The sequence below is a fragment of the Propithecus coquereli genome, unplaced genomic scaffold (assembly GCF_000956105.1).
Source record: "Propithecus coquereli isolate 6110/MARCELLA unplaced genomic scaffold, Pcoq_1.0 Scaffold66, whole genome shotgun sequence".
NCBI lineage: Eukaryota > Metazoa > Chordata > Mammalia > Primates > Indriidae > Propithecus > Propithecus coquereli.
The window spans coordinates 5,718,800-5,746,229 of record NW_012152618.1 but is presented as its reverse complement, the minus strand read 5'-3'; the positions used below and the strand labels follow the sequence as shown (position 1 = coordinate 5,746,229).

Here is a 27,430-nt window from a genome sequence, read left to right as displayed (position 1 = left end):
GCCCAGTGACCAGGCTGGTGTAGGTACCTGAGGGCTGCTCCGCCGCCAGAGCTGCCCCTCTCACCTCCACTTCCCCCCGTGGGTTCAGGAATGTCATCCCCTGTACCCAGAGGTCCTGGAAAGGAGAGCAGGGAGGTGAGCCTGAATACATAAAAGGGAGGAAATCATCTTGAAAGGCTGATTCTTTGAATGGGCTAAATATTGGTTCCCACAGAAACTCCTTCAAGCCTGAAAGGACTGAGTTACCCTTAACTGGCACTTTTAAGTCAAGTCGCCCCCGCACTCCCCACAACAGTAGGAATCAGGGCTCCAGAGCAACACATGGTCAGTTAAAAGGTAATTCAACAATTTCTTGCACATCTGAGCAATAGTGTGTAAATTTCCATCCACTGTATTATCGAGCATCCTTTGGAAAACTTTGGTTAAGCTATCATAAAAACAAAGATAAAAGTATTATTTTTTAAAAGGTAGGCTTCTCTAGAATGAACTGAAACATTGGCAGGAAGAAGGTAAACACAGAAATAAAAAAAACTTCACACTAACATGACATTATCCTGTCTGTAATTCTCTCCCCTCGGTATGTACCAACAGAAACCCACCTTTCTTCAAGGTCTAACCCAAGTGTCCCTTCTGAGAAGCCACCCCCTTTCCCCCTCCTCTGAAACACTCTGGATTGAATCTGCAGCTCCAACTTCCTGTCTGGGTGTGTGTCTAACCTCCCATGTTATCTCTGGCTTTGAAGCCTTGGCTCTGCCTCCCTAGAGTCTCATTAAAGGTTCACTGGATAAGTGAATGAACGTTAATAAATTATCTCTTTGCAAAATAATGGAAGGCTTCATATTTTAGATGTCTTGATGATAATGTCATTTGTCTCAAGAATAAAGTCTCTCTTCAAGTCAAACACTTAAGAATCTTTGAATGCTTAAGACACAAGACCATAATGAATTAATTTTTCCAAAAAAACAAATATTTTCCAAACCATGGGGGAGAAAAGCAACCTAAGCCGGCAAGCTCTTGAGAGATTTGCACATCCTAGAAACCAAAGATCAATGTGAATGAATTTCTAATGTGTTTTGGAAAACAATTAAGACAGTGGCAATCCTGTTAATATCAACAGAGGTGACCTGTTTATCTAAGTGGTCTCTCTTCACATTCACTCAGTAGACTACGATGAGTGATAGACCAGGGCATCCAACCTGGAAACAGGGTTGAAGATCCCCTCCTTCCACAACATCCACGAACAGCAACTCTGCATGGTACTAACCCGTGGGGTTTCTGACTGGGTCCTCCGAGCCACCATTAGTAACAGCTGTTGCTGAAGGGCACTGACTGCAGGATCTCCAGAAGATGGATCTTGACTTTCAGAAGTTGTGGTGCTGGAGGAGCTGACCTGCATCTCCCTGAGGATGGGCAAAACAAAAGTTTTGGTTACCTAGAAATACCAGAAGTCATCTCTTTATTATTCACAAACACAAGAGTACTAGGGATTACCAATGCAAGCGGTGCATGAGCCTTTACAACCTTACATAAGCAGTTAAGAGTTAAAAATTACGTCTGCAAGGCTAGCTTCAGGCAGAAGGTCAACCACTCTGCACACATGGAAATTATTCCAGCTGTCCAGGGTTGCAGTGTGCCATGGGTTAGGTAGGTAGATGCCTGGTGTTCTAGAGACGACAATTTCAATTTTTTACATGTTTAATGGGTGGGGTAGGAGTAGAAACAGGTTCTAGCCTCATATTTTGTGAAAACAATAAATAATGGGCTTGATAATTCCCCCCCCACATCAATCAGGAAGAAACAGTGATTAGCAACTCTGCTACCTCACTGCATCTCCACCCCACCACACCCCAAAGCAAGGAAAGTATATATTAGATAAAAGAAATGCCTCAGGTAATTGAAAAAAAAAGAGGACATTATTAAATCAGTTATGATCTACATCTGAAATAGTTTTATTATCTTTAATCACACATAGATTGACAGGACTTAAGTTAATGGAGTTTGTTAAGCAATCTGGCACTTTTTTCTTCTCTGAGCAAGCAAAAACTAGGACATGCTTCCCCAACTGATTTTCTAGCAAGGTACCTATAAGTTTTAGGAGACAATGTTGGCTGCCTACCCAACAGTTATTTCTAACAGAATTCTTGCTAACATAACCCCATTTTATTAAATCATCCAAGATTGTGTGCTTTGGAAGAAAGACTAGGTCCTTCCCTAGCCCCAGGGACAAATCCTGTCTCTAAGCCATTCACCCTGGCCAGGGCTTGGCTTTGGAATGAGAAAGTAACATAATTCTAAGAGGTTAGAACAAACTGTTGCTCTCCTAACAGGAGGGCAAAGAGGAATCAGTTGGGGATAAGAGAGCTCATGGGCAAGTTTTTCTAGTTCTTAAAAGGTAACGAAAGTAAGGGACCACCTTTCTCCTGGCCTTCGGATGCTAGTGAGTAAGAAACACTGCCATCAGGACTGAGGGCTGAAGAGCTCAGAGAAGGAAGGGAATGGGTTTCTTGACAACAGCATCGAGCCTCTGAATTCACCAACTTTGGGCCTCTTGTTTTCTGAGATGATACGTCTCAGTCTGCATTTTGAATTGGGCCTTATGTTTCTTGCAGCCCAAACTGCACTGACTGACACAGAACCCTCAGGAATATAGATGCTACAGTAATGTAATTACCTTCTGATTTATGATTTACACCTTTCCTGATAAAGTTTCTAACAAGTTTTTAGATCTTTCTTTTTCCTAATTCCTTACTACTATATTCATAAATATACAAGTACTTATTCTAAATGAACAGTGTCTATAATACCTCTGCTATTTCACACATACACATGAACTTGTCTACATTTTAAAGACGTAACTGATGATGCATTCAGTAAAGTCTTCCTGACAAAGAACCATTTAGGAAACATATATAAAGTCAGGGTTTAGGAAATCAACCAGGCAGGCTAAGTACATGGAGTTCAAAACCTGAAAAATCCTGTCCTTCCATTCTTTGGATGATTATTCTGTAAACAGTGCTTTTTCCTTCTTGCCTATGTTAGCAGCATACTCTCTCTCACTAACAGAAAAAAAGATCGGATGTATAAAAACAATGTTCATTTGAACTTTTCTGCTTTGTACAGAAACCAGTGAGTACTGTAACTCTGTCATCTCATGGCAAAATACAAGAGAACTGAAACTGTCTCATTAATACAAATCAGAGATACCCAAAACTCAGCACATGCCAGAACTTCACCAAAACCAAAAGACTAATCTGACTACAATGTAGGTAAGGGAGGTAGTGACTATAAACAGACAGGAGTGGGAAAAGAAATGCATGCTTCTGTGCAAAAATCTAGAAGGTGTATAGCACCCTCTATTGCCAACTGAAACAAACTAAGAATTGACTATTGTATAAGGTGTAACAAACAGATGTTTTAGAGCAACCCTCTTCCCGCTAATGCTCCCTGCTAGGAAACATGATACAAAAGGAACTGTCGATACACGTAGGCTTAATTTTTCCATCTTATTTAGTGTGTTTCTGATTGCAAAATAATAAGTAACATTATTTTCTTATGTAAGCCATTTAAATATCCTGTTTAAAAATCTAGGGTTTGATTTTCTATTTAAAATCTTTTGGGTGAGTTCTAGAATTAAACAGAACTAGGATTAAATTATTTATCTACTACTTACTATCTGCGACTATAAACATGTTGTTTTCCTGTCTCAAATCCTCCTTATAAAATAGGGAAGATACTTTCCTCACAGGGATTGTTTTGAGAATGAAATCAGACAATGTGTAAACACTAAATGGTGCCTCCCATATATTAGGCACTTCATAACTGGTCCTGAGCTTTTTACTTCCTCCTATTGATTTAGGACTTGACTTTGCTTCTTCTCCTATTAAATAGCAACATGATCCCTATGCTTTTACAGAAATGATATATTAATTCCAGCTGTCACTATTAGCAGGCATGGAGGAAGAGTGTCTTGCCCTCAAGTCATACCTAACTACCTCTTTATTTTATAAAGACAGATTCAAACAGCATATTAAGTTCCCTCCTAATTAATCTCTTTTACAAGAGTTGAGTATTCTAGACAAGGCATGACGACGTTAAGAAAGAAGCTCTTCTGAGCTTTATGACTGGTATGTCATCAGAAACCTGTTCTGCCATCTGTATTGTCATGTGTATATGGGCTCCCGTTTGGCCAGGATGAGATGGTCACATGCTTACGTGAACATAGTTCAAATGGAGAAGATTTATTCCCTTACTTAGATATAGTTCTCTGGGGTCCTCATAGTGTCGTTTTAATCCACATGCACTAGCTTGCCCACTCAGGTACCACAGAGGCTATGATGTCCACAAAAGTCACTGACATGGACAGGTGACAGAAGTCCAATCTTTGAATAATTTCTACGTCTGTGTTCTTTGCTTGCGTCTCAGATTATTTGCTGTTTATTTTCCCTTCTTTTCGTCAATAGACTGTGAACTGCATAATAATCCAAAAAGACTCTTTTACTAACTTAAAGCCAAAGCTTTTTCCACATTAACATATATAATGTGAAAGCACTAAGTTCCAAGAAACATTTCCTCCTCCTCCAAAACAGTCATGGAAATGGAAATATCCCAAACCTGTAGTAACTATTCTGTGAACTACAATATACGATACTTAGCACATCTGGCCTCCATTATCCTGTTCTCTGGTGAATCTCTGCTAAACGAGTTTGGTTCAGGGCTATAGCAGAGATAAGGTTATTTAAACTAGAATGAGCTCCGAGCAATAGCAGAAATATTGATTAATGGTGGAAACTTCAAGAAGAGCTACCACAGGAAGGTAATAAGGATGAGCCCAGGGCTAGAGTCTAGTCTGGGCCAGAATGCGGCACTTTTGCACGGACAGAGCTGGGTCCCAGATTGGCCATGACAACGTTCCCCCATATTGGACTCCCCAGGTTTCACCTGCCTAAGCTTCTGCACCTAACAACTGGTCAGAATAAACACGTGTGCTTCCATGTTTCCTCACTGACGTGGGAAAAACTTCTTGAAATTCTTCATCTTCCCCAGAGTCTAAAAATTATAGTCTACTAGCCACAGGGAGAAGGCCCCTCTTTTCTGCCTGTCCTTCCTGTTTCTCGGGCTTCCTCAGGGAACACAGGAACAAGACACACAGAGGGATGTCCTAGAAATGAAAGTCACAGCAACATGTCTAATATGTGGGATAGTTAAATAAAGCAGCACGGTTTTGAAAATCAAAACCCATTATTTAGAATTTTAACAGGGATTCTTGCTGTAAAGTTGGCAAACAACTTTTATTTTATGTGTCAGAAAATCTGTATTAAGGATTTGAGAAAAAGGCAGCAACGGAGTGGAAGTGACAAGGCACCGAGCGTGGGACCTGACTGCCATCATGCGGCAGCTGGGGCTGTAACCACGGGAACGGAACCACGCTGCTGCAGGGCCTCTTCCCAGGCTTTCTGAGAATGTGCCCCGGAGAACAGAAGTCTGTCCAGCATCGACCTCGTGAACCTGCCATCCTTATGACTCTGTGCCTGGATGGAAGTGTAATCTCTAAGATGTTTAAGCAGACAGAATAAGAACTGGAGTAGAAGGAACAGAGAATAAAAAGTGAAAAACAAAAGAGGGGGGGCATAGAAATTTGGGGCAGCAGAAACTACACAGAGACAGACCCCAGATAATCATCTGCTTCTTGAGAACCTTTTCCACTTAGATCACATCTATGTGATCAACGATACTAAGAATCCCCAAAAGTTTGTTAAATCTGAAGAAGCATTAAACATGTCTATTACCCAAATTAACTGAGTGATGCAGTTATACGCATGATCTCAAATATTTATAGAGCTGAAATTTCCAAACTATGCTTGAATGGGACATAGAACTGGGTATATCTAATACTGAAAGAAATCACAACGTGTTACTCTACATATTGAATATCCAATTGACTCACTTCAGTGCCCCACATTCCTGCTTAGCTATTCCAAACCACGAGGTCACTGTTTCTTTTGACCGAAGTAAAAAACAAGAGTCTAAGCAGAGATGATTATTTCTGGCAACTTTCTGCCTGCTTATCTTCTTTGGGAACCGCGTAGATAATAAAACATTGTGGCTTTAGAGGACATTCCTGAAAGTTAATCCCAATAGGTAAGGGAGGTTTTATTGAGATAAGGGTCAGAGAGGCTGATAATGTCAACAAAAGAGTATGAATTCTGAGGAGGGAATAAAGATTAAGTACAGGGCTTCAATTCACCTTTGGACTATGGTACACCAAGGGTCTAGAGATTTAGAGCAGCTTTCAAAAATAAGCCTAATTTATAAACTGAACAATATCTGTTCTGATCTTTGCTACAAAGATTCAAAACCAAATAAAAGCCAGAAACAATTGAATTCAGATAAATATTTACATTACCAACCTACTCTATTTTTCAAATAAAAACAAGCTGAGGTACCACCTTCGGTACAAAAATCCCCAATAAAAATCTCGTAAACTAATTTGCTCCAGAATGACTTTTCCATTCCATGCCTACTTTATGAGTAGCAGATCCTCAAAACAAATGTAAACACCATCTCTTTCCATCAGATTTCACTGGGGAGCAGATGATATGCATTTTATATCCATTTCCATTAGATTGCTTATGACACTGGAAAGGGAGGATTAATACTGAAGCACGGTTATAGATCTTTCATAGAAATCTGCTATATTACTTGATATAATTGATAGACAAAAAAATATAAATCTTTGCTGAGCAAAGGCAATTATCAAACTTTAATTGCAAGACCTGCAAAGGAACAAAAGTCCACTCTGCAATGAACCCTTTGGACACAAAACGCACTTCAACTTTCTAGGCAGCTTCACCTTCAACTTCCTAGGCAGATAGCCTACTTCAATTTTCTAAGCAGACTAGCAACTCCAACTTTCTGGGCAAATTAATTCATTCTAGGCTCTGAACTACTGAATCGGTACTGTATTCTGGGTAATAAAACACCGAAGTAGATTTCTCCTCTGGCAGTTTTTCCAAGTAGCAATTTTAAAGGCTGCAATTCAAGCCATAGTTTCCTCATTCTAGTTTCTAGGGAAAGCAGAACTTTGTTAGATAATGTTACCAAAGGCACCTGCTTTATGGACAGCTATTGTACAACCGGAAAATGCTGCTTATGTTTCTTTGGCAGTCGAGAAGTGCAATGGTTCCCACAGTGACAGTGGGGCCAAGTAGGGAAATTTGTTTCCTCTCCTGGTTTCCTCCAGGAATCCCCAAAGAGACATGGAAGTTACATTGCTAACAATTCCCTATTCATACTTGGGAGTCAGGGATATAAAACTGTCACATGGCAACAAGGCTGAACAATGGCTAGGAGGAACAGCTTTCTTGCCAATAATAAGAATCAGCACTTTAATGGCCCAGTTGGAGGCAATCCCAGCCACTGAAGTCACCTTATAGGGAAAAGGCTGCTTTTCCAATACTTCCATGGCTGAACGGCTTAGCAACAACCCCAGCTAGGCATCCTTCCAAGTCCAAAATCAAAGTTTATGTTTACTATGGTAGAAGAACTTAAAATTTAATGGCATTAAAAGTCAGGGGCACAATATTAAAGTACCTCCTCTAAAATTACCATAGATGCCAAGATGTTGAAACACAACAGGTTGATAGGGAGAATACAAAGTACTTAACCACCTTCAAATCACATAAAGCAACTCATAAAAGTACTAGAGGAAAGGCTTCCACCTGGATGAAAGTCAGTATCTTTGGTTATATAAAGTGAAATTTAGCCACACGCCTAGTGCTTCTATCCCAAAATAGTAACAACAGCTAACATTTACTAAGTGCCCTCTATGGCAGGTACTGTCTTAAACATTGTATACACTATCACATTTAATTTTTAAAGCAACCCAGTGAATTAATTATAGAGGTATTACCTGTATTTATGAGTTAGAAAACAGACGCTTAGCATGGTTAAGCATGTTGCACTATGTCAAACAAAAGTAAATATCAGCACTGAAACTAGAACCCAGATCAATCTGAGATAAAATTTGTGTTCACATGGTAAGATACTAAACCTCTCATTTCAAGGAAACCTGGTTCCAATGTCAGATTTTCCTCTACTGTTAGATTTCATACAGACACAGAGAATTGTTTCCTTATGAACTAAAAGAAAACAGGACTAGAAAATCTAATTTGAGTCTCTACCTCTGATTTCTACGTAGAGTTAAATTAAAAGACTGCCATTTTGCAGGTTTCTTTTTGCTCTATTTTCCTACTTATGAAAGGAGAAGATCACATTCTGCGTTCAAATGTCTTGGTCAAGCAAACTGTTGGTGCTTCTGGCTCTCCCCACCAACCATCGCAAGGTGAGGGAGTTATTTGCTGAGATCATTTTGATAATCCCACATTCATCACGGATATTTTGCTGTGCAAACAGGTCCCATCACTCCTGCTGCATAGAAAACAAAGCGCAAACTCCTCAACCACGCTTTACAGTGCCCAGAGCCCTACTCCACTCCCCCTGTTCAGCTTCCCCTGCTGTCCTGAGTGCCCAGCTAGTCTTTCCAGCATCTAGAACTCCAGCTGGGCCCTCTTTGTCATTTCCAATGATGCAATTTGACTTAATCCAACATTTACTGAACACCTACCCAAAGAGAGCTAAGTGAGGGCTATAAAGACAGGCTAGTCACTGTCACTTTTCTTCAGACATGTACCATCTAGAAGAAGAGGTGGGAACCCGCTCCACATAAATAAAATGCCAAGGAGAATGTGATAAGCACTCTTCTGGCAGCAACCTGAAGAGCTGGATTTATTTTCACAGTGAGGACTGAAACAGAAAGGACGGATAAAAGAAGCATATTGTAACTTGAGCTTTGAAAGATGAGAATTTCAAAAGGGAGCAGAGAGTGGAGAATTTCAAAAGGTGGTTTGGAGGAGCCTGCAGCAGGAATCGCCTAAGGGTGTATGGATGCAGAAGGGCTGGGAGCCGGTGCTTCCCTCTGGAGGTAACAGCGGGGCATGACAACAGGTAGCCCGCAGGCCACAGCCAACCACCCGCAACTTACCTCTTGTCTGTGGTGTTTCAAAAAAATTAAAATCAACAACATTAAACAAAATAGACTTTTAGATACAAATGTGGATTTCTAGCTCCCTGTGGAAAAATCTGGAAAATCCTGTTCTCCCAGGCTTACTGAGTGAGCATAAGCAGAATAACAACAGGGTAGCAGGGGCCTTCTAGACAGGATAAATGCCCCCAGTTTCCTGCAGTCGCCACCACTCCTACCTACACTGGGCCTGCTTCACCTGTTTGCATTACCCGTCTGGGTGCCAGGACCCCTGAGCTTGTGAGCCCACTGTGGGAGGGGAGAAGGGAGGGGGATGGACATGTGCACTGGCCACTCACTATCTATGTGAGGTTGAACACGCTCCATCGTTTCAGTTTCCTTGTTTGTAAAATGGAGCTATTATCACCAACCTCAGTTTTGTTGTGCGGGTGAAATTAGATGATCTAACATTTAGCACAGTGCTTAGTGCATACGTGTTTAATCAATGGTGGCTGCTACTGCCAGAACTATTACAGAAAAGCGCCTCTTTCAGAGCCACAAACTGCCACAGTGTTGTACACGGGACACAGGTGTAAGGTATAAAGTGTAAGTGACTTGGCTCTTCCATGTGGTGAGATCCTCACCTGACTCTGCTCTGATGTCACGGTTTACAGCATTAGAAACAGAGAAACAGTGACGACACTCCCCCCAATCCATATGTGCGTGCACACACACACACACACACACACACACACACGCATGCACGCGCGCGCGCTAGCATGCTAATGCAGGGATTAAAATATCCAAATTGAAACAGATTGCTTGTTTTTATTCCATTTTCTGACAATTTTCCTTTCATATAACCAATTGAAAGATACGCAAATCATCATTACATCGGGGGCTGCCACGAAAGCCGAGGCTTACTACAAAACCAAAGAAACGGGCCTCCCATGAATGGGTGGCACAGCTTTCATGTCTCAGAGACTGGGGAGGAGTTTGAGACTTTTGGAATATCCGCCATAAGCCTGCCAGACAGCAGGTTAAATCTAGAAGATCATCTGACTGACATAGAACTGAGCCATTTTTCCTGAGCGTGAATTAAACAGATGGTTGCACCTTAACCGCTTTTCCAGAGTCTCCTAGGGAACAGCTTCGATGCTATAATTTTGCTAAGTAAAGTGACTAGAGTTTTGTGCTCATGCATCCGACAGTGAGCACTGTACATCTACCAAGCCCAAATGGGCCACTGAATGGCCATAACACCCCATAACAAAGTTCCCTCGATTATCAATCGTAAGGACTAACTTACCTCAAAGAGTAGACAGCATGGAGAACATGTACATTCCCAAATAATATTCTATACGTATAACAGCAAACATGTGTATTATTTTATCTTATCTTTGAAGCACAAGAAAGACAAGATATGCATAGCAATGTGTCGTTCTTTCCTAGAACTCTAAGGACCAACACCCTCTCAAATACCACTGGAGAAAGAGGAGGTAGTCAAAGACCTAGAACTTCACATGTGAGACTAGTGTACCAAGACCTTGCCTACTGGAACATTCACAAACAAGAAATATTGGAGATGACTTAGGGGCATTACATCAAGTTTTCTTTAGGGGTAAAATGGCTTTTATAAAACTTGAACATTTTTCTCTTTATGGAAGCTCAGTAATTAATTCAGTTGCCATCTTGCCAGAAACAGGGTCTTCAGGGATCACCTGCTGATTTTTGCTGCCCAGCATCCATCACCCTACTTCAAATTTCCCGTGGAGAGCCATCCCCATTCATCCTCAGAGAGGACCTACAGTGCAGCTCTGCGTATGTGAGTAAGCCATGTGCTTACCCATCTTAGTGACTGTGCTCAGGGTATGGGGCTCAGGTCGAACCAATCAGACACAAAGAGATTTTCATTAGGCCTTAAGTGAACGAAGCACGTTGTCCCTGTTGGACTTGAATGAGAGAAGACATAGGTCTGGGACAGCAAAGCCATCATTTGACCACAGGGTGATATGTGTTTTGAGAGTAGTGTCAAAACAGAGGAACAGGAGAGCAACAGGGATAGATAAACCACATCCTGATGACTCCATCGAACCTCCTTATCTACACACTTCTGAGGGCAGACAGACCCAAGGCTTCTCAGTTACACGACCCCAAAATTTCCACTTTGATTAAACCTGTCTGAGATGGGTTTCTCCCATGTGTAACAGAAAGGGGCCTAACTGTTCTATGGACATAAAAAGGCACTTAGGAAAGGTCCTGGTATTCTGAGACTGTCCACTAAGCCTCATGCCCAGAGGAAAGCCCAGCATAAACATACACAGCACCTCCCAGCCCAACACCCTCAAAGTGTCCCAACCCAACCTCACCAAAGCCACTTCCCTAGGACTGAATGCATTGTGGCAAACCTCAGTCCAGGCAACTGTGGAAATGGAGGGCTGGTTAACTATAAAAGAGCTCTAATCTGGAAAGGAAATGCAGAGGAAATGAAAGAAAGCAGGAGTTGAAGGAAATTTAATAAAGAAAGAAATTAAGGGGAGAAAGCAAGTTAATGGGTGGCTTTCAGTGAGGCACTGTCTAAGGAACTGAAGCTTACTGAAAACCCCATGAGCTTTCTCTCTGATGCTTACTTGCACACCGTATATTTTTAGTTTTGTAATGCTTGATATATGACCTTATTCTAAATGGCATTACTGGCAAATGCAGTTAAAGTATTTATACCTAGGGGAAAAGTGAGGTACATTTATCCTAGGGGGGAAAAAAACCCCCAAAACCCAAAATTTTTTTTTCTTTTGGGATTAAATTAGGGGGTTGTTTTTTATTTTAATTTTGGTTTGGAACCCTTCCACTTTTAGCTGGGGATTGCAAAATAATATGACAGTTTTCAAAGCTGTGGTCTCATGAAATTAAATATTTTGCCATCTTAGATGACTAAACGCATCAAACCGTCATAACAGAATGTCCTGGAAGTCAGAGCCGAGATGTGAACAGCAAATCCCCCTCTCCCCTCAGGTTTCCATTTGCATAGGGACTGTATGCTTTTTGGCTGGAGAAGAAGTTTAGTGTCTGTTTTGACTGGTGCCCAGATACCTGAGGGAGAAGAAGGAAGAGTGGAAGGTAGGAGATGGAGAACGTGCCCATGTCCTCACAGGAGCGACTGTGGGCACTGGCAGGCTGCTCTGGGGCAGAGCCCAGGAGGGACTGCGTGGCCACGGGGAGCCATCATCTGCAGTTCCCACCAGACCTACCGGAACAGCAGACACAGCGTTCCCAAGCAGGTAAGCAGCGGTGGTGGCACTAATGAGAGAACGCCCTAAGAGACACATAATCCCATTCCACCTGGAGGCCAGAATGCAGCCTTTGTTCTAGGCACACAGGAGCCTCCCCCTAAATTTCCCACACACCCCTGGGAAGGAGAATTTAAACTGAGAAGAAACGCCAGGTCACAGAATCGGGAATTAAAGTTCCTATAAGTTCCTTTACACTCTTCAGTGTGGAGCCCTAGACATTCCAGTTATACCTCAAAGTCTCCCCTAGGCCTTCAAATATACCCACAACTCTGAAGAAATGCACATGAAAAATTTACTTCCACACTTACAGCAAGCAACTGAGACATGGCCGTGTATGGATTATCCACAAAGAATCTTGAAGCCCAGGACAATCGATGAATTCAGTCTGCCACTGACAAGACTTACAACTCACCCAACGCACCACTGATTGGTATATCCAAATGTGCGAGCTAACTAAATATCAACTAAATCAATGAATGAAATAAGAACATAATTAAGAAAGTTATTCAATGCATTCTGAAGTAAAACAGAAAAGATATTTGGAATATCTATCTGTGAACCAGTTTGCTTTCATTACTGTGAATGAGAACTAAACACATTTCTAGCCCACTCCTTGGGACAAATTTAATCATGTGCTTGAGAACTGTATCATCTTTCCTGAAGGAAGCACTTTTATGTCTATATAGGGTTCCTCTCCATTTATACCTACATGTTATATTCATTTTTGGAAGTGGTGGTAATGAAAACGGTTCCATTTATTTTTCATTATTCTATAATCTCAGAGTTTCTTTTTCTTTCACACAAAACCACATGCATTGACACCTATGAAGAGATTAACACGTTTCTTTAACACCAGCTCCTCACTTCATTTTCAATCAGAATCAGTTGTGTGCGACAGCCCCCACACCTGGAAACAAAGCTCTACTCACCGTGCCTGAGAGAGACAGTCACAATTTGATGGAGGATGTTGTAAAGGGCCTTCTTTCTGATTTCCAGACCTCAAATAACAGGATCTGATTTCCCCTGTGAAATCATGAAATTTCAGGAAAGAATATTACACATTATTTGTACACAATCATTTCAGATTATGACATTTCCAAGTTAAAAAGGGACTTATTTTGTACTGATCTAATAATAATTGTGGAGACTCTAGGTCCATTCTTCACATTTCTCCATAGAATGTGCATCATGAAAACATGAAGGATGCATGAAAGAATCTTTACTAAGAAAATTTTTCTTGACATACCTCCCTGATAATATACTTGGATAAGTTTTGACTCATTTATTGCTTGATTGCTTTTGATTGATTTATTTGTATCATCTCTTAAAGCACCTTTTATATATTGTCTTCATGTGTCAGCATGATCTGTGTTGGGCTGCACTGGGTGTTTTTTAATACACATATACATCAGTACTATGTGCAAAAAGAGGCTTATTAAGCACGCACTTTGACTGGTGGACCACGTGAGACCATCCCTACCTTGAAATATGCAGATGACCAAGTGCCATAGCACACTGACTGATGTGTGGGAAAACAAGGGGTGGAATTAATTTGCACAGTTAAATTAGCTCTACTAAAGCAGTTCAGGGTATTGAGGTGTGAAAATCAGTTCCCTTTCTAATGTAAATGATCTCTGCCAGGAAGAATTCTAAGGAGTACCTTCTTCCGGGTGACATAGGAAGCATAATTAACCTTGTCTGTTGTGAGCAGCTGGAAGGTTGCCTTCAACTCACAGGTATCTTCCACCAAGAGAATCTTTAACAGCAACCACAGCCCTTCTGGAGGCTTTGATATAAGTGCTAATGTTGTTCTTCATAATGTACAAGTTTCTTTGTATTTCTGCAGATGCAGAAGCACTTAAAACTATAAACTACTGAACCCCAGATAAGATACCATATAATTTATTATCCAAATCAGAATCCTTTTGAGAGAAAAATAACAAGCATGACCCATCCCAAGAAAAACTAGGACCTATATCCCTTTATCCCTTGTCTTTGGAACCTTGAACTTGCCACTTAATAATTTTCTATGTACACTATTTTAAATCCTTTTTATAACAAGGCACTGAAAAAATATATGAAGGTCAGATTTTCAGCATATATCCAACAAATATTTACTGAGTACTGGGCATTGCCCTCTTGAAGTTTACAATTGTGAGGGGGAAATGCCATTAATTAAATTATAAATAGATATATAATTACGAATTATAATAGTGTCAAAGAAGGAAAAGGACAGGGTATTAAGAGAACAAACAAAGTAGGTGAACGTGATTAAGCCTGGGGAGTCCAAGAAAGGTTTTCCCCAAAAACTAACCTTAGAACTGAGACCTGAACGATAAATAGCACATTGCAGACATTGGGGGTGCAGCACATGCAAAGGCCCTGAGGCAGGAGGGAGCACACTCTGTTCTAAAAGCATTACGTGGGCAATCACAGGGCTAAGTCTTCCTGTTTCAAAGTCTAGTTCTCAGGCTAAGAGACCATGCCAAATCCTGAGGAAGCTGACAGTTTCCCCCTACTTGCTCATTAGTAAAATGCTCTAAAGACTCACCATGTTCATCAATGAAGACATGCATGGCATCCACAGACATCTCCTCTTGCACAGATGTTTCAGGCCCACTGATGACTTGCAAGACGGAACTGTCTTGTTGGGAAGTTACCCTGTAGATTATTTGTCTTTGTCTATTGCCCTGGAAACTAAACGTACATAAAAGTTTCAAAAAATGATTAGGAGTTCCTCCTTATCCTTAATAAAACATGAAAAGAAGCAGCCAGCAAATGAGGCTGTCTCATGCTTTTCACCCCAGTGAAGCTAAACGAGTAGGTTATCCTTACAAGGCAGGGGTCTTGGCAGGCTGAGTGAACACGGGGCTGGTCCCAGTACGGTCTTGACTTTGTAAGTCTGGTTTTCCTTGCTTGGAATTTTGTCCAGGGGGCTTTTCACTTTCCAGGATTTCTTCCTTTTTCTCCTGGGAACAATTATCTGGAAAACATTATGTGTTAATATAATATTAAATAAAAAAATTAATGTGAATGCTCTTGGAAATAAGTTACAAAAAGTGAAACAAGAATAGAAAGAAAATCTAAATAGCTCCTCTGAATGCAAAATGTTTTTAAATAAGTTTTCATTTTACTAATTATGAAAGTACCTAAATTTATTTGAAAAACAGAAGGGTATATGTTTGAGCCATGTTATTCGAGCATCTCCAAATACCAACTACTTTACCTACGGATTCAAGGACTCCTTAAAATAACTCAGTGACCACAGACTTACCTGGTTGAAAATCACCCATTTAGATTACATAGGCCTGAAAGGCTCATAACTCAATGGATCACCTCAGATGAAAGAAAAATTATATAAACAACCCTGGCTATTTTGGAGCAAGGTCTCATTTACCATTTTTATATCTTATCAGTCTTTCTTCTCACTCAGTCTCCAAATCTAAATTTTCAAGGTAAAGGTAGAATTGGTCCGTTCATAAAGCAGATACTTGTTAAGTTCATCTGATTTTGAACTGTATCGCTTAGCACTATGGAAGACACAGTGAGATGCAAGACCTATTCCTTGCCCTGAGAATACTTTAAGGTGAATGAGAATTCCAAGATCAATAGGTACAGATTGGGTTATTTTACTTTTTTAGAATCCTCTTTAAACAATGTACCAAAACAAGTGTCTTAGCTTATACCATTATGCAAAATGGAACATGTCCCTGAGGGTCGCCCTTTCCTTTTCTGCTGACTGCGGACATACTCCAACAGCCATTAAGGTCAAGGGGACCATTGTATTCCCATGACCTACTGAGTGGTCTAAACCTATGGCCCTTTCAAGACATACCATTAAGAAAGTCCATGAAGATCTGCTTAAGTCCTTAGAAAGTGAAATTGTGTTAGTGGCGGAGGGTAGGGAGGTATAAATCACAGCACTGCAGGGTATAGAACAAAGGTTTTCATCCTTAGTCTTCAAGTAATTAGAGGAACACTGCTGACTTCTATGTGAGTCCTGAAGATGAACATTCCCAGCACATCTGTGAAACTACTGTAAGAATTCCTTTGGTACAAAAATGTTTGCATTTCATTTGACAACTTGTCAAGATAGAAGTTTTCAAGTTTTCAAGAAACACGTTTATAAGAAAGTGCTATCATAACACGTAGCTTTACCCAGTGATCATGCCTCATAAAAAAATCACAGAAAGACACATTTACACACTCTCCTCCTCCACACTGCACATAATTGGATTCATTTGTTCATATCTCTTTACCATATCTTAGTCTCCTCTACTCTTAAATGGATACATTATATAAGTCAACATATGGCCTATTTTTTCCTTTTTCCTTTAAAAAATACATTTATAGGAATTTTTCTGTTTATAAAAATAGGACACATTCATGGTACATAATTTAAAACTAAACAAAAGAAAAAAATTTAAATCACTCTTAATCCTGCTATCCTGATGTTACCACTGTAGCCAATTTGATACATATCACACTAGATACATACACGTTTTTTACAAAAATTAAGCCATGATACAGATGTTGTTTTATGCCTATCATAGTTATCTTAAGGTATTATAAATATTTATTGTCATTAGACATTCTTCTACATTACCCAAAAATAGTAGTAATATAATATTACATTGATACAGTATAATTTATTTAAAAGGACCCCATTGTGGTAAATTTAGGTCATTTCAATTTTTCACATCATAGATAATTCTTCAATAAGCATCTCTACACACATTCATGATTATTTCCTTAGGAATTTCTAGAAGTTGAGACTGAATACACAAATGGACAATGGTGAGATAATATACATAAACAAAGAACCCTGACCAACAATCTGAAGCAACCAGCCAAGGAAACTAACCCATTATCTATAGTAACCAGCCCAGGAATCAACACATCATGTACAAGTCACGCTTGTAGGAAGTCAGACCAGTATTTCTGACAAACAATCCAGGAAGTCAAACAGTAATAACCCCTTTGATAATTAGCCCCAGATGGCCAGGACTTGATTCAAACTGACAGCTTCCCTAATTTTTGTCCCTGCTTCCAACCAAAGAAAGCCAAATACGGTCCCCACTTCCAGTTGGCCACCTCCAGCTTCCCTATGCCAATAACCTGCAGTTAGGGCACACCTGAAGCCTCCCCTTTTTTTCACTATGAAGCTTTCCCACTCTGCCTGCCTTTAAGTCTCTACCAAAGCCAAGTGATGGTGTCTGACTCCTTTGCTATAGCAAGCTGTAAATAATAGCCTTTGCTTGTTCTCATTTGGGAAATCTTCATTTATTTCCACAAAGTAAAATAAAGCTGTATCAAACAAAAAAAATCCAAATAAACATGGTTTTAAATGGTTTTGATAAGTATGTGATTTTCCATAGCCTTGAATTTTAGGATTTCCCAAGACCTGAGGATAATCCAGAAGTTCTTAGTGAAGATAACCTACGTTGGAAATAAGAGTACCTTACAGGGAACTGGAAATCATATATCTTTTTCCAATCATTGTCCAAGCTCAAGCACTGTCCTACCATCAGGCAGGAAAAAGATTAGAGAACATTCCCTAGGCTGCTAATATCATTGAACACTGTCATGTGGTTTTATAAATACACTCCAATATTGGGTTTACAATAACAAATTCTTCTTTAGTGAAAGAAGAACAAGAAGATACTACCAATCACAAAAATACAAGGTACCACAGAAAAACGTCTAATTTGCCACCTTTGGTGCTGATATCCTTCTAAGAACTAAAAAGTCTTATTGTAGTCCTTATCTTTCTTCCTTCTGTTCTTTTCTGAAAGAGGCGTATAATCCACTCCATCTCCTCTCTCCCTGCCATAGCGCCACATTCTTGACAACCAAGCCCACTCCTTCCCATAGAATAGCTCACAGCAGCCGTATTTCCCTGCACGCCCTCTCGCCTTCCATTTTAACGTCGTTTTGATTGAATGTGGCTGGCTGAAAAATTTCAGAAGAGTAGAAATTCAAGTAGACAAACCAAATAAATTTTACATATGGCCTGAGGTGAAAATAAAAGACTGAGATTGATCAAACAGCAAGACTTTTCACATATTCTCCTAATTGAATCTTCGGAGTAAATCTGTAACATATTGTTATTCCTACTTTATAGAAGAAACTCCGACGCAAATGGATTTAGTGAATCGTCCAACCTCACCCAGGTATTGGTATTACAGAACCAAACTTTCGCCCTGGGCTATCTGGTTCCAAAGCCAGTGCTCTGACCACATGCTGCTTCTGGGAAAACTCTTGTGTCCGCTGGATTAGTACTGTCCAGTACAGTAGCCAGTAGCTACTGTAAATGAATTAAATGAATTAAAATTTAATTAAATTAAAAATGCAGTCCCTCAGCTGCATAATTCCCATTTCAAGTATTTAATAACCAGATGTGGCCAATGGCTACCATATTGGACTGTAGTAGATATGGAATATTTCCATCACTGCAGAAAAAGTTCTATAGATAGTGTGGGTCTACAGGTACAACTCTTTATATTGAATAGATGATGAACACTCAAATCTTATCTCAGAAAGGTTTTTTCTCAAAGTTACTCCTGCTTTTATGTACTGGCTATGTCTGTTAAAAAGTTTAACTGAATCAGATGAATTGTTCAGAGGGGCCAAAATGTAGCTAGGAGAGCCCCTGGCTGTCCCAGAAAGCAGAGGAATAATCCTAGCACTGAGAAATGCTACAATCTACAGCACAGAAAATGAGCCACTATGTGCAACCACAACTTCCAGTAAGCAATCCTACTATATAGACACTACTTAACACAGACACACACACACACATATATATGTGTGTGTGTGTGTATGTGTGTGCGATGTATTCAAAAATCACTGAAACAGAAATTTGAAACCAAAACACTTTATAAAAACTCTAGTCCAGTAACATCATTTTGTTGATAAGCAAACTGAGGCCCAAAGATAGTAACTGAAAATAATATAGCAAATATTAGTTTAACTTTTTTGAGGAGGGATTCTGGAACAAGATTGACTGGAATCAAATCTCAAGTTCTGACACTTCCCGAACTTACTAGACTTGTGAAAGTTACTGAAAACCTACGTGCCTCATCTGCAGAATAGGAATGCTGAGTGTATCTACACCATAAGGTTATAAGGTTATATGAGGAGTGAGTTAATATGAGGGTAACTGTATTCTTTATCATTTAAACTGGGGACACTTTTGAAAGAGAAAGTCAGTGTTGTTAATAATTATGTTGGCAAAACAAGTGTAAATGAGGATCCTTCCAGTCGAATCATGAGTTACAGTCCCCCTAGTTAATACACATAAAGTATTTGGAACACTGCCTGGCATAGATCAAGAGCTGTAGCAGTGTTTGTTATTCTCATGTGTACAGCAGGGGATCATTAGGGAACTCTGTATTTTATATTGGAACTCAGCAGAAAAAGGAGATTCGCTACTAACAAAAATTTGCTTCATGATCAGCTTTCCCAAAATGTATCTATTCTATAAAGCAAAACACATCTATTACAAGTTACTTGTCACTGTACTAAAATATAACTGCTTATTTTTCTGGAAATAAATATTCTTGCCTTCTAGAGAAGCCAAAAACTCTTTATCATGCCTTAAGTTTCCTGGTAGAGTAAGGCAATATATGTATATATGCTCATCACAGAGATTAGTATTGGCACATTCAGCAAATATCAAGAAAGCCAAGCAACAAACGATTGCCCAATAGTTGTCCCACTATTTGCATATTTAAATCATAAAAGGCAATTGACAAAGAGATATACTGCCTTCTGTGTCATCCTCAGAACAGAACTAATGTGGAATCGCACCTTGGAGAAGCCCACTTTCCTCCTTCTGCTCTGCTGAGCCATTTGATGGATTGGACGCCACCACCTTGGAAGTATTAATTGATTCTAACAGGGAGACAAATTCCAAGAAGTTGGACTCGTTTGGTATTTGTCCTTCCTTAGCCTCTAGGTCAGATTTGGAAGTTGGCATTGTTTTCTCTTTATCATTAATAATTTCTGCAGAACTTTTACTCAGGAAGACATCTGTCCCACTATCCACACTGAGCACGCGGGCATGTCTCTTTTCATGGCTGTTCTTACAAGACGATGGGTCAAGGTTAGCCTGGCCTTCCTTCCCCATCTCAGACTCGGAGGCCACAGCAGGTGTGAGTGGGGGTGCTGTTTCCCGGGGGTTCTGTGAGGAAGGACTGCAGTCCTTGGTGGCACTTTCCCGCACCCCAGATCTGTAGCTGGAATACTGATTAGAAGATGCCTCTGCTTTCGACCTCTCGGACATCCTTTCGCTTCCATTGCCTTTGGGACACGTATTGCCTGCTTCCCCAGCCTCAGACAGTTCAAGGGTGATTACAGGAATTCTGATCTGCTCAGTGTTTGGAGGACTGGCCACCGCTGGGGTAGCTGGTTCAGCATCAGACCTTAAACCGGTCCTCTCTGTGCTAACCACCTTCAGGTGGAGGGAGTTTTCCAAGTCTGTCATGGAGTTCTGGGTACTGCTCATGGTGATGACAATTTTAATGGGTTCATGCAGACTCAGTGGGTCTCCAGGTTCAGAATTATCAATAAGAGTTACAGCTACCTCGCTATCTGAGCAGTTCACTTCTTGGCTCAAGGGCAGGTCCACCTGACAGGAAGTGTCCACGGGTTCCTCCGCAGGCTTGACCGTGATGGTGTTACACTGAGGGCAGCTGCTGCTCAGGCTGTCCTGAGGGGACCTGCTTTGCAACTTTTCCCTCATGGAGCCCTGAGGACAACCGGGAGGTTCTGGAATCAGGACTGAATTTTCACTCCCCCATGGCTGGAAAGAAACATCTGTTTCTAGTAAGTCATACTGAGACAAAGACAGGTGGGGCAATTTCTTCAAGGGTCCTTTATCCACTAAGCCGCCCTCAGATCTGTGGCGCAAAGGAGGCTGCCCCTTGCTCCCTCTTTCCTTTCCTTTTCCATTGATGAGAGTTTCCGTGGCAACTGGTTTCACGGGTGTTGCTGACTTGGGTGTGGTTTCTGGCATGCGCACTTGAGAAGCAGGTAAGCTTTCCATTTTGATACCAGGTGAGGTAGATGACTCCGGTGGTACGGGCTGGTCTTCTGACAGAATGACACCTGAAATAAACAACAAATGGCAACTTTATTAGCATCTGGAATAGACAAATAATGTCTCAGAGCAAGACCTAATAATAATAAAACTAAAAATAGCACCAGCCACAAATGTGATTGGATGCTCATTTTTTAAAATATCACTTCTCCTGTGAAATTGTTCCTGAAATGTCTATGTTTAAAATACTAATCGAGGCCAGGCAAAGTGGCTCACACCTATAATCCCAGAACTCTGGGAGGCTGAGGCAGGAGGATCACTTCTGGCCAGGAGTGTGAAGTGAAATAAGCCAAGCACAGAAAGACAAATCTTGCATGTTCTCACTCATATTTGGGAGCTAAGCATTAAAAACAATTCATCTCAGGGAGACGGAGAATAGAATTATGATTATCACAGGCTGGGAAGGGTAGTGGGGGCAGGGGTGCGGGCGGTGCAAAGTGGGGATGGTTAATGAGTGCAGACATATAGTTAGACAGAATGAATGATAATTGAGGGCACAACAAAGTGACTAAAATCAAACAGTAAGTTAGGGTGTATTTTAAAATAACTAAAAGAGTGGAACTGGAGTGTTCCTAACACAAAGAATTGTTAAATGCCCGAGGTGATGGATACCTAAATTACCTGATTTGATTAATTCACATTGTATGTCTGTATCAAAATATCACATGTACCCCATAAAGATATACAACTATTATGTCTTATAATAATTAAAAATAAAAAATTAATTAAAGAAACAAAATGAAAATATAACTATGGAGCCTTGGGTATAGTTCTTATTTTCAATTAATTCACTGGCATTCCGTTTTATTAAAAATATTTTTCGCTTCACTGAGGATAATGCTGTGATAAAATATTAAATGATGATAACATTTTACCTTTGAGATCTTCTACTGTTTCCTGTGCTGGCAACTCCTAAACAAATGAAGAAACAAAAATCAATGTATGACTCAGTTCATTGCACATTTCCAGGCAGTCAGCAGTCACTGATCAGGAGACACTGTTTTTCTTAAGCTTCTATAAAATGGGGAGCAGCAGTGGATACAAACATATACATACACACACACACACACACACACACACACACATACACACAGAGAAAGAGAGAGAAAGAGAGAGAGAGAGATTCAACCAAGACAACTGTGCTGTATCTAAGGAGGGTTTGCTAATCAAGAAAGTAAAAGGAGAAGGAATGAGGCACTTCTTACACTATAGTGAATAGAGCCCAACAAAGTCAATCTAGGAAAACGGTAACATACTGATTTTCCAAAGACAAGTGTGATTTCATGTGGCAAGCAGTAGAGAGGTGATGTCGATTCCAGGTGGAAGGCATTGCAAACACGATGACTTAAACGAATGACAGACAGGAGAAGCGAGAAGAAAGAAAGGTCTGCAGGGGGTTTCTCCGGCCAGTGTGGTTGGCCCAGCAGCGGTGGGCGGGTGGGAGCGGACGGCAGAGGAGGCCAGTGGGTGTGCTTTGAACCTGACCAGGCATTTATCTTATGGGTCCCAAGCGCACCTTTCAGGACATTTCCACACCCTGAGATGTGATATTCCACGAGCACAAGGACCAGTAATTATAGCTGGAAAACTACAATTGCTGAACACTCCCACTCCAGATGGGATCAACATTAAAACAACACGAAGAAAGTGAAACAGGAAAAAAGACTACTGACCGACGGCCCGGAAGAGTGCTGGGAGTTTATGCTTTGCCCTCTGGAGCTGCAGCGGAGGGGAGGCGTAGAGAGGTTTCCATGGCCCTCTTCCTTTTTGCCATTGTGAATCTGCCTATTATTGCTAACCCAACGTGAGACACACAAGAGCAGTGATATTATCAAATAGAAACATGACACTTTTGGTATTAATCCAAAAACATTTTTTTCCTAGAGTCCATTTTGTCATATTCCTTATATACTAATCTTATATTTACAAGAGTAATAAACATTACTTTAAAATTATAGGACATGCTTTTTGAAGGACCTATAAGAAATAATGCAAGAATGATAACAAGACAAGGATGTTTACTCTTACTCAATAATTACTTTTTGTTTTTTTGGAGACAGGGTCTTGCTCTGTTGACCAGGCTGGAGTGTGAGTGCAGTGGCGTTATCACAGCTCACTGCAACCTCAAACTTCTGGGCTCAAGCAATGCTCCTGCCTCAGCCTCCCAAGTAGCTGGGACTACAGGCACAAGCCACCATGCCCAGCTAATTTTTCTATTTTTTATAAAGACGAGGTCTCGCTATGTTACAGAAGCTAGTCTCAAACTGCTGGACTCAAGCGATCCTCCCACCTCAGCCTTCCAAAGTGCTGGAATTACAGGCGTGAGCCACCATGTCTGGCCAGTAATTACTCTTAGTATTTCAGTACTATGCAATGTATGACTTTTATATCAACAAACACAAATGATATTTGAGTTTAAAATATTCTGTCATGCTCTAAGAATTTAAATAAGATAGAAATACTGAAGTAAAATTTTTTGCAGCACTAAGCCTAAGGCAAATGAATTTTAGATCATGGTATAAGGCCTTACTGACAGCCAGTTAAACCATCTTGATTATCAATATCCGTTTTATGTGTAAGGACACGCTTAAATGTAAGAAAAGTGTACATATTTGTGTCTGCCTAGACTGCTGTTTTTATAAACTAATAAATGTGAAAAGTTATTTTAATCAAAATTAAAACATTTAAATTATGAACTGACACATTAATCGGAAATGTTACCTTGGGATTTTGTGATTAGTTATGTGTTCACTGTTAGCCTCTTTGTCTTTATTTGGCTTTTCTTTCTTTCTGGAGGGCTTCTGCTGAATTACTTCTCCTTTATCAAACATGAGGTGCAGGCGGTAACTGATCAATTTGATGACTGTGAAGAATATAGTCACTGAACTGCAGTAAAAAAATACAGTGATCGCAGTCGGAGGAAAAGCCTAAAGAAGAGTAAAGAAAGAAAAAAAATCATTTGATTTTAAGATTTTCTTCTTGTTTTAAATCTGGAAGCATTTTTGGACTACGTATTGAGCATAAATTGGGCAAGATTTCAAATTTTATTAGTTTTGTAAATTGTCCTGGTTACAATTCTTGAAGAGAAAGAGCTGCTTATCTTCTTATTTTATATTTTTTAAGTCTTTCTTCTTTCTCAAGTTCTGTAGTAGTTGCATTGATGACCAGCGTTTGATTTGCAGACAGGAACCCTCAGAATGAAGGATGTATGAGAGGGAACCTCCCATTTTCTATTAGCTCTTTTCTATGGCCTAATCCAGTGCATCTTCCTGGTATCTGGTTTTACAGGGCAGGGAAAGGCCTTTAACACGTTGTTTCTGTCAACAAAACACAAAAGGCCTTGGGACAACAAAAGGAAAAAGAAAGAAGGAAGGTTAGGATAGCCTCTCCCTCTACCCCCTCCCTGAGCTCCTGCTGCAATAACACCAGCAGGTCATGGGTTTCCCTAGAGTTGTGACCCACACAAGGTCCATAAAAACATACTGCTTCCAAAAGGAAGAGGGACATTTCCAGCAGTGACAAATGATCTTAGTATGCAGATTACAGTGAAGTTCAGCTCAATTCTGTCCAATCCTCTCAAGCAACCAAAAGAATCACTGGGACCCATGTAAGTGTCCCACTCAGTAGCATCCCCCACATACCTTCCTAATTCTCTCCCAGGACCATGGACCATCACAGCTTCTCTGGCCTTTCCTAAACTAAATTCTTACCCTTTGGGATGGAGTGCAGTCAAAAGGCCATACTCAAGGATCCAGAAGGCCACATGTGGCCCCAAGGCTGCAGGTTCCCCACCCCTGGCTATAGCTTGGAACCCCAGCTAGGCCTGCAGACAGCAGAGCCCAGCCCCCGTCTGCTCCTAAGAAGCTCTTGCACAACTTGCAATTGCCCCTTCCAAGTGTATGTCATCAAGGGAAGACCGTCCCTAAAACAGAATAGCCAAAGAAAAAGCACAACAAAGAAAGACGGAAATGATCACTAACAAGTAAAAGATGAAGTGAGGATTTTCACCATCACTAACCTGCTTTCACTTTATGGGAGGAAAAGTCTACAAATAAATGTAAAGTAATAGATAAGTGAATGAAAGAATGGTTAAATAAGATAATATTAGATAGATAGATAGATAATAAAGTCAGGTCCCCACCCGGCAGCAGCTAAGTTCTACATTTACACATGCACCTCCTGTTGTAAAGCTATGAAGACGCTCAAACAATATATAGACAAGTTGAAAAGAGAGAGAGAGAGAGATAGGAGGCTACTAAATAGCCCCTATCACATTTTCTTAACTATTTGGGGTTTAAAAAATTTAGACTAAAGCTAGAATTAGCTTGAAGAAACTAATAGAAGAAACTGTACATGCCCATGAAAATAAATTAGAATGCTGTTATATACAAATTATATTCAAAAGTTGTTTAAATTTTAATGTAACTAGGGCTTCATAGTACTCCAGTAAGCAGGGGGAGCAGAGAGTCAGTGCCCACTAAATATTCCACCTGCTCCTCTACATTTCCCAGCCTCTCTTGCAGCTAGGCTGGGACCATGTGACTGCTTTTGGCCAATGGCCTACAAGCAGAAATGCTGAGCCTACAAAATTACAAGCTAGGTTCCTCCTGTATCCCACTCTTCTCCTCTTTATTTGGTGACCTCAGAGGCCACATATTCCAGAGGATACATCTGTAAGATGATGAAGCTTCCTTTAGCCTGGGTACCTGAGTGACTCTGTAGAGCAAGGGTCTTACAGACCCAAGATGGGCCTGTAATGAGTAAGAAAATAAACTACAATTCATTAAACCACTGAGATTTAGGGTTTTGCTTGCTGTAGAAGCTAGCATGGCTTAACCTAATAATATGGGGGTTCCATTTCCATGGGGAAGCTTCCATTCAAATTAGATTAGAGATAAGTTGAGAAAACTCTAAGGTACTGGGAAAAGAATGCTAGGGAAGAAAGGTGAGATATAAAAGATTATATATGGCTCTTGGGAAAATTCATTTGGAAAAAAAAATGGCATGCCACAACAAAAAGGGATATTACTTTTCAATTTATCTTCATAAATTTGGACCACTGTATAAGCTTGGTAATACTGAAATTAAGACAAGGCAAGTAGCTAGAATTTGAAATTAACATGAGAATTAGTATCTCGGTTGTAATCCAGGAATTGCTGGATCGCATGTAATTCTATGTTTAATTTTTTGAGGGACCACCCCACTGCTTTCCATAGCAGCTGCACCATAACATGCCGCTCTGGTTTCTAACTACAGGCCAGTGGGTTACTGCATCCCATCTCTGGAATGGCCTGGAGAGATTAAAAATCTGTCTGGGTGAGGACTAGCTATACACGATGTCTACGTCTAATAGAACAAACCACTTGAGAGGGTTTCCGTGTGCAGACATAAAGGACACTCTTGGGGTTTCAAACTTTACTGGTGCATACTTCATAAGGGTACTTCATCAATCTACTTTCACAAACTAATTTTGAAGAAGACTTCTAGAAACGATTGTTTTCATTTTGTAAACGAAGAAGTTGAAGCATAAAGTGGGTCACACTACACAGCTGATGAGTACACAGAACTTCCTTTTATCCGGAAGTTACTTCCCTAGCAACTTCAACAATCTGAGAGAGAACCAGGGACTTAGAAGAAATTAATAAATACAAAGTGACCTTTCTGGGCAGTCAGAACACATCACTGTTAGAGGGAAACAATTCCCCACTCCTTGGTTTCCAGGAGAGGGGTTATTCCCTCTATACAGCTGGCCTTCCTGCGCCTCTGACTCACTCCTCCCTTGGCGACTTCTGATGGTGATATGGGGAGCAGGAACGGGGCGCGTCTTCCCCATGCCTTGCCCTTCTTCCTTCTCCGGAGATGGGAGGACCGAGGAGGTGTGTCTGGGTGGCTGCTCCACGCTGCAAGGTCTCCAGCATTAGGCCGCAAGTCAGAGGCCTTCCGCACTGCCCCTGACCAAGTGGGTGAGTCTCTATGACTCTGGGCTCACAGTTAGGAAGTCCACCTCCCTGCAGATAA

General features: G+C 40.6%; 1 protein-coding gene across 1 annotated transcript in view; it reads right to left on the bottom strand.

Moving 5' to 3' along the window:
- The window catches only part of PCNXL2 (pecanex-like 2 (Drosophila)), a 275,717-nt gene that overhangs the window by 227,973 nt on the left and 20,314 nt on the right, over positions 1–27,430 (bottom strand). The window contains exons 2-9 of the mRNA XM_012660166.1: positions 24,134–24,339; positions 23,086–23,206; positions 22,288–22,324; positions 20,122–21,420; positions 15,145–15,292; positions 14,861–15,006; positions 13,239–13,332; positions 1,265–1,400 (exon numbers count right to left, since the gene is read on the bottom strand). Coding sequence (XP_012515620.1) covers positions 1,265–1,400; positions 13,239–13,332; positions 14,861–15,006; positions 15,145–15,292; positions 20,122–21,420; positions 22,288–22,324; positions 23,086–23,206; positions 24,134–24,339 — 2,187 coding nt within the window. The remainder of the gene's footprint in view (positions 1–1,264; positions 1,401–13,238; positions 13,333–14,860; positions 15,007–15,144; positions 15,293–20,121; positions 21,421–22,287; positions 22,325–23,085; positions 23,207–24,133; positions 24,340–27,430) is intronic.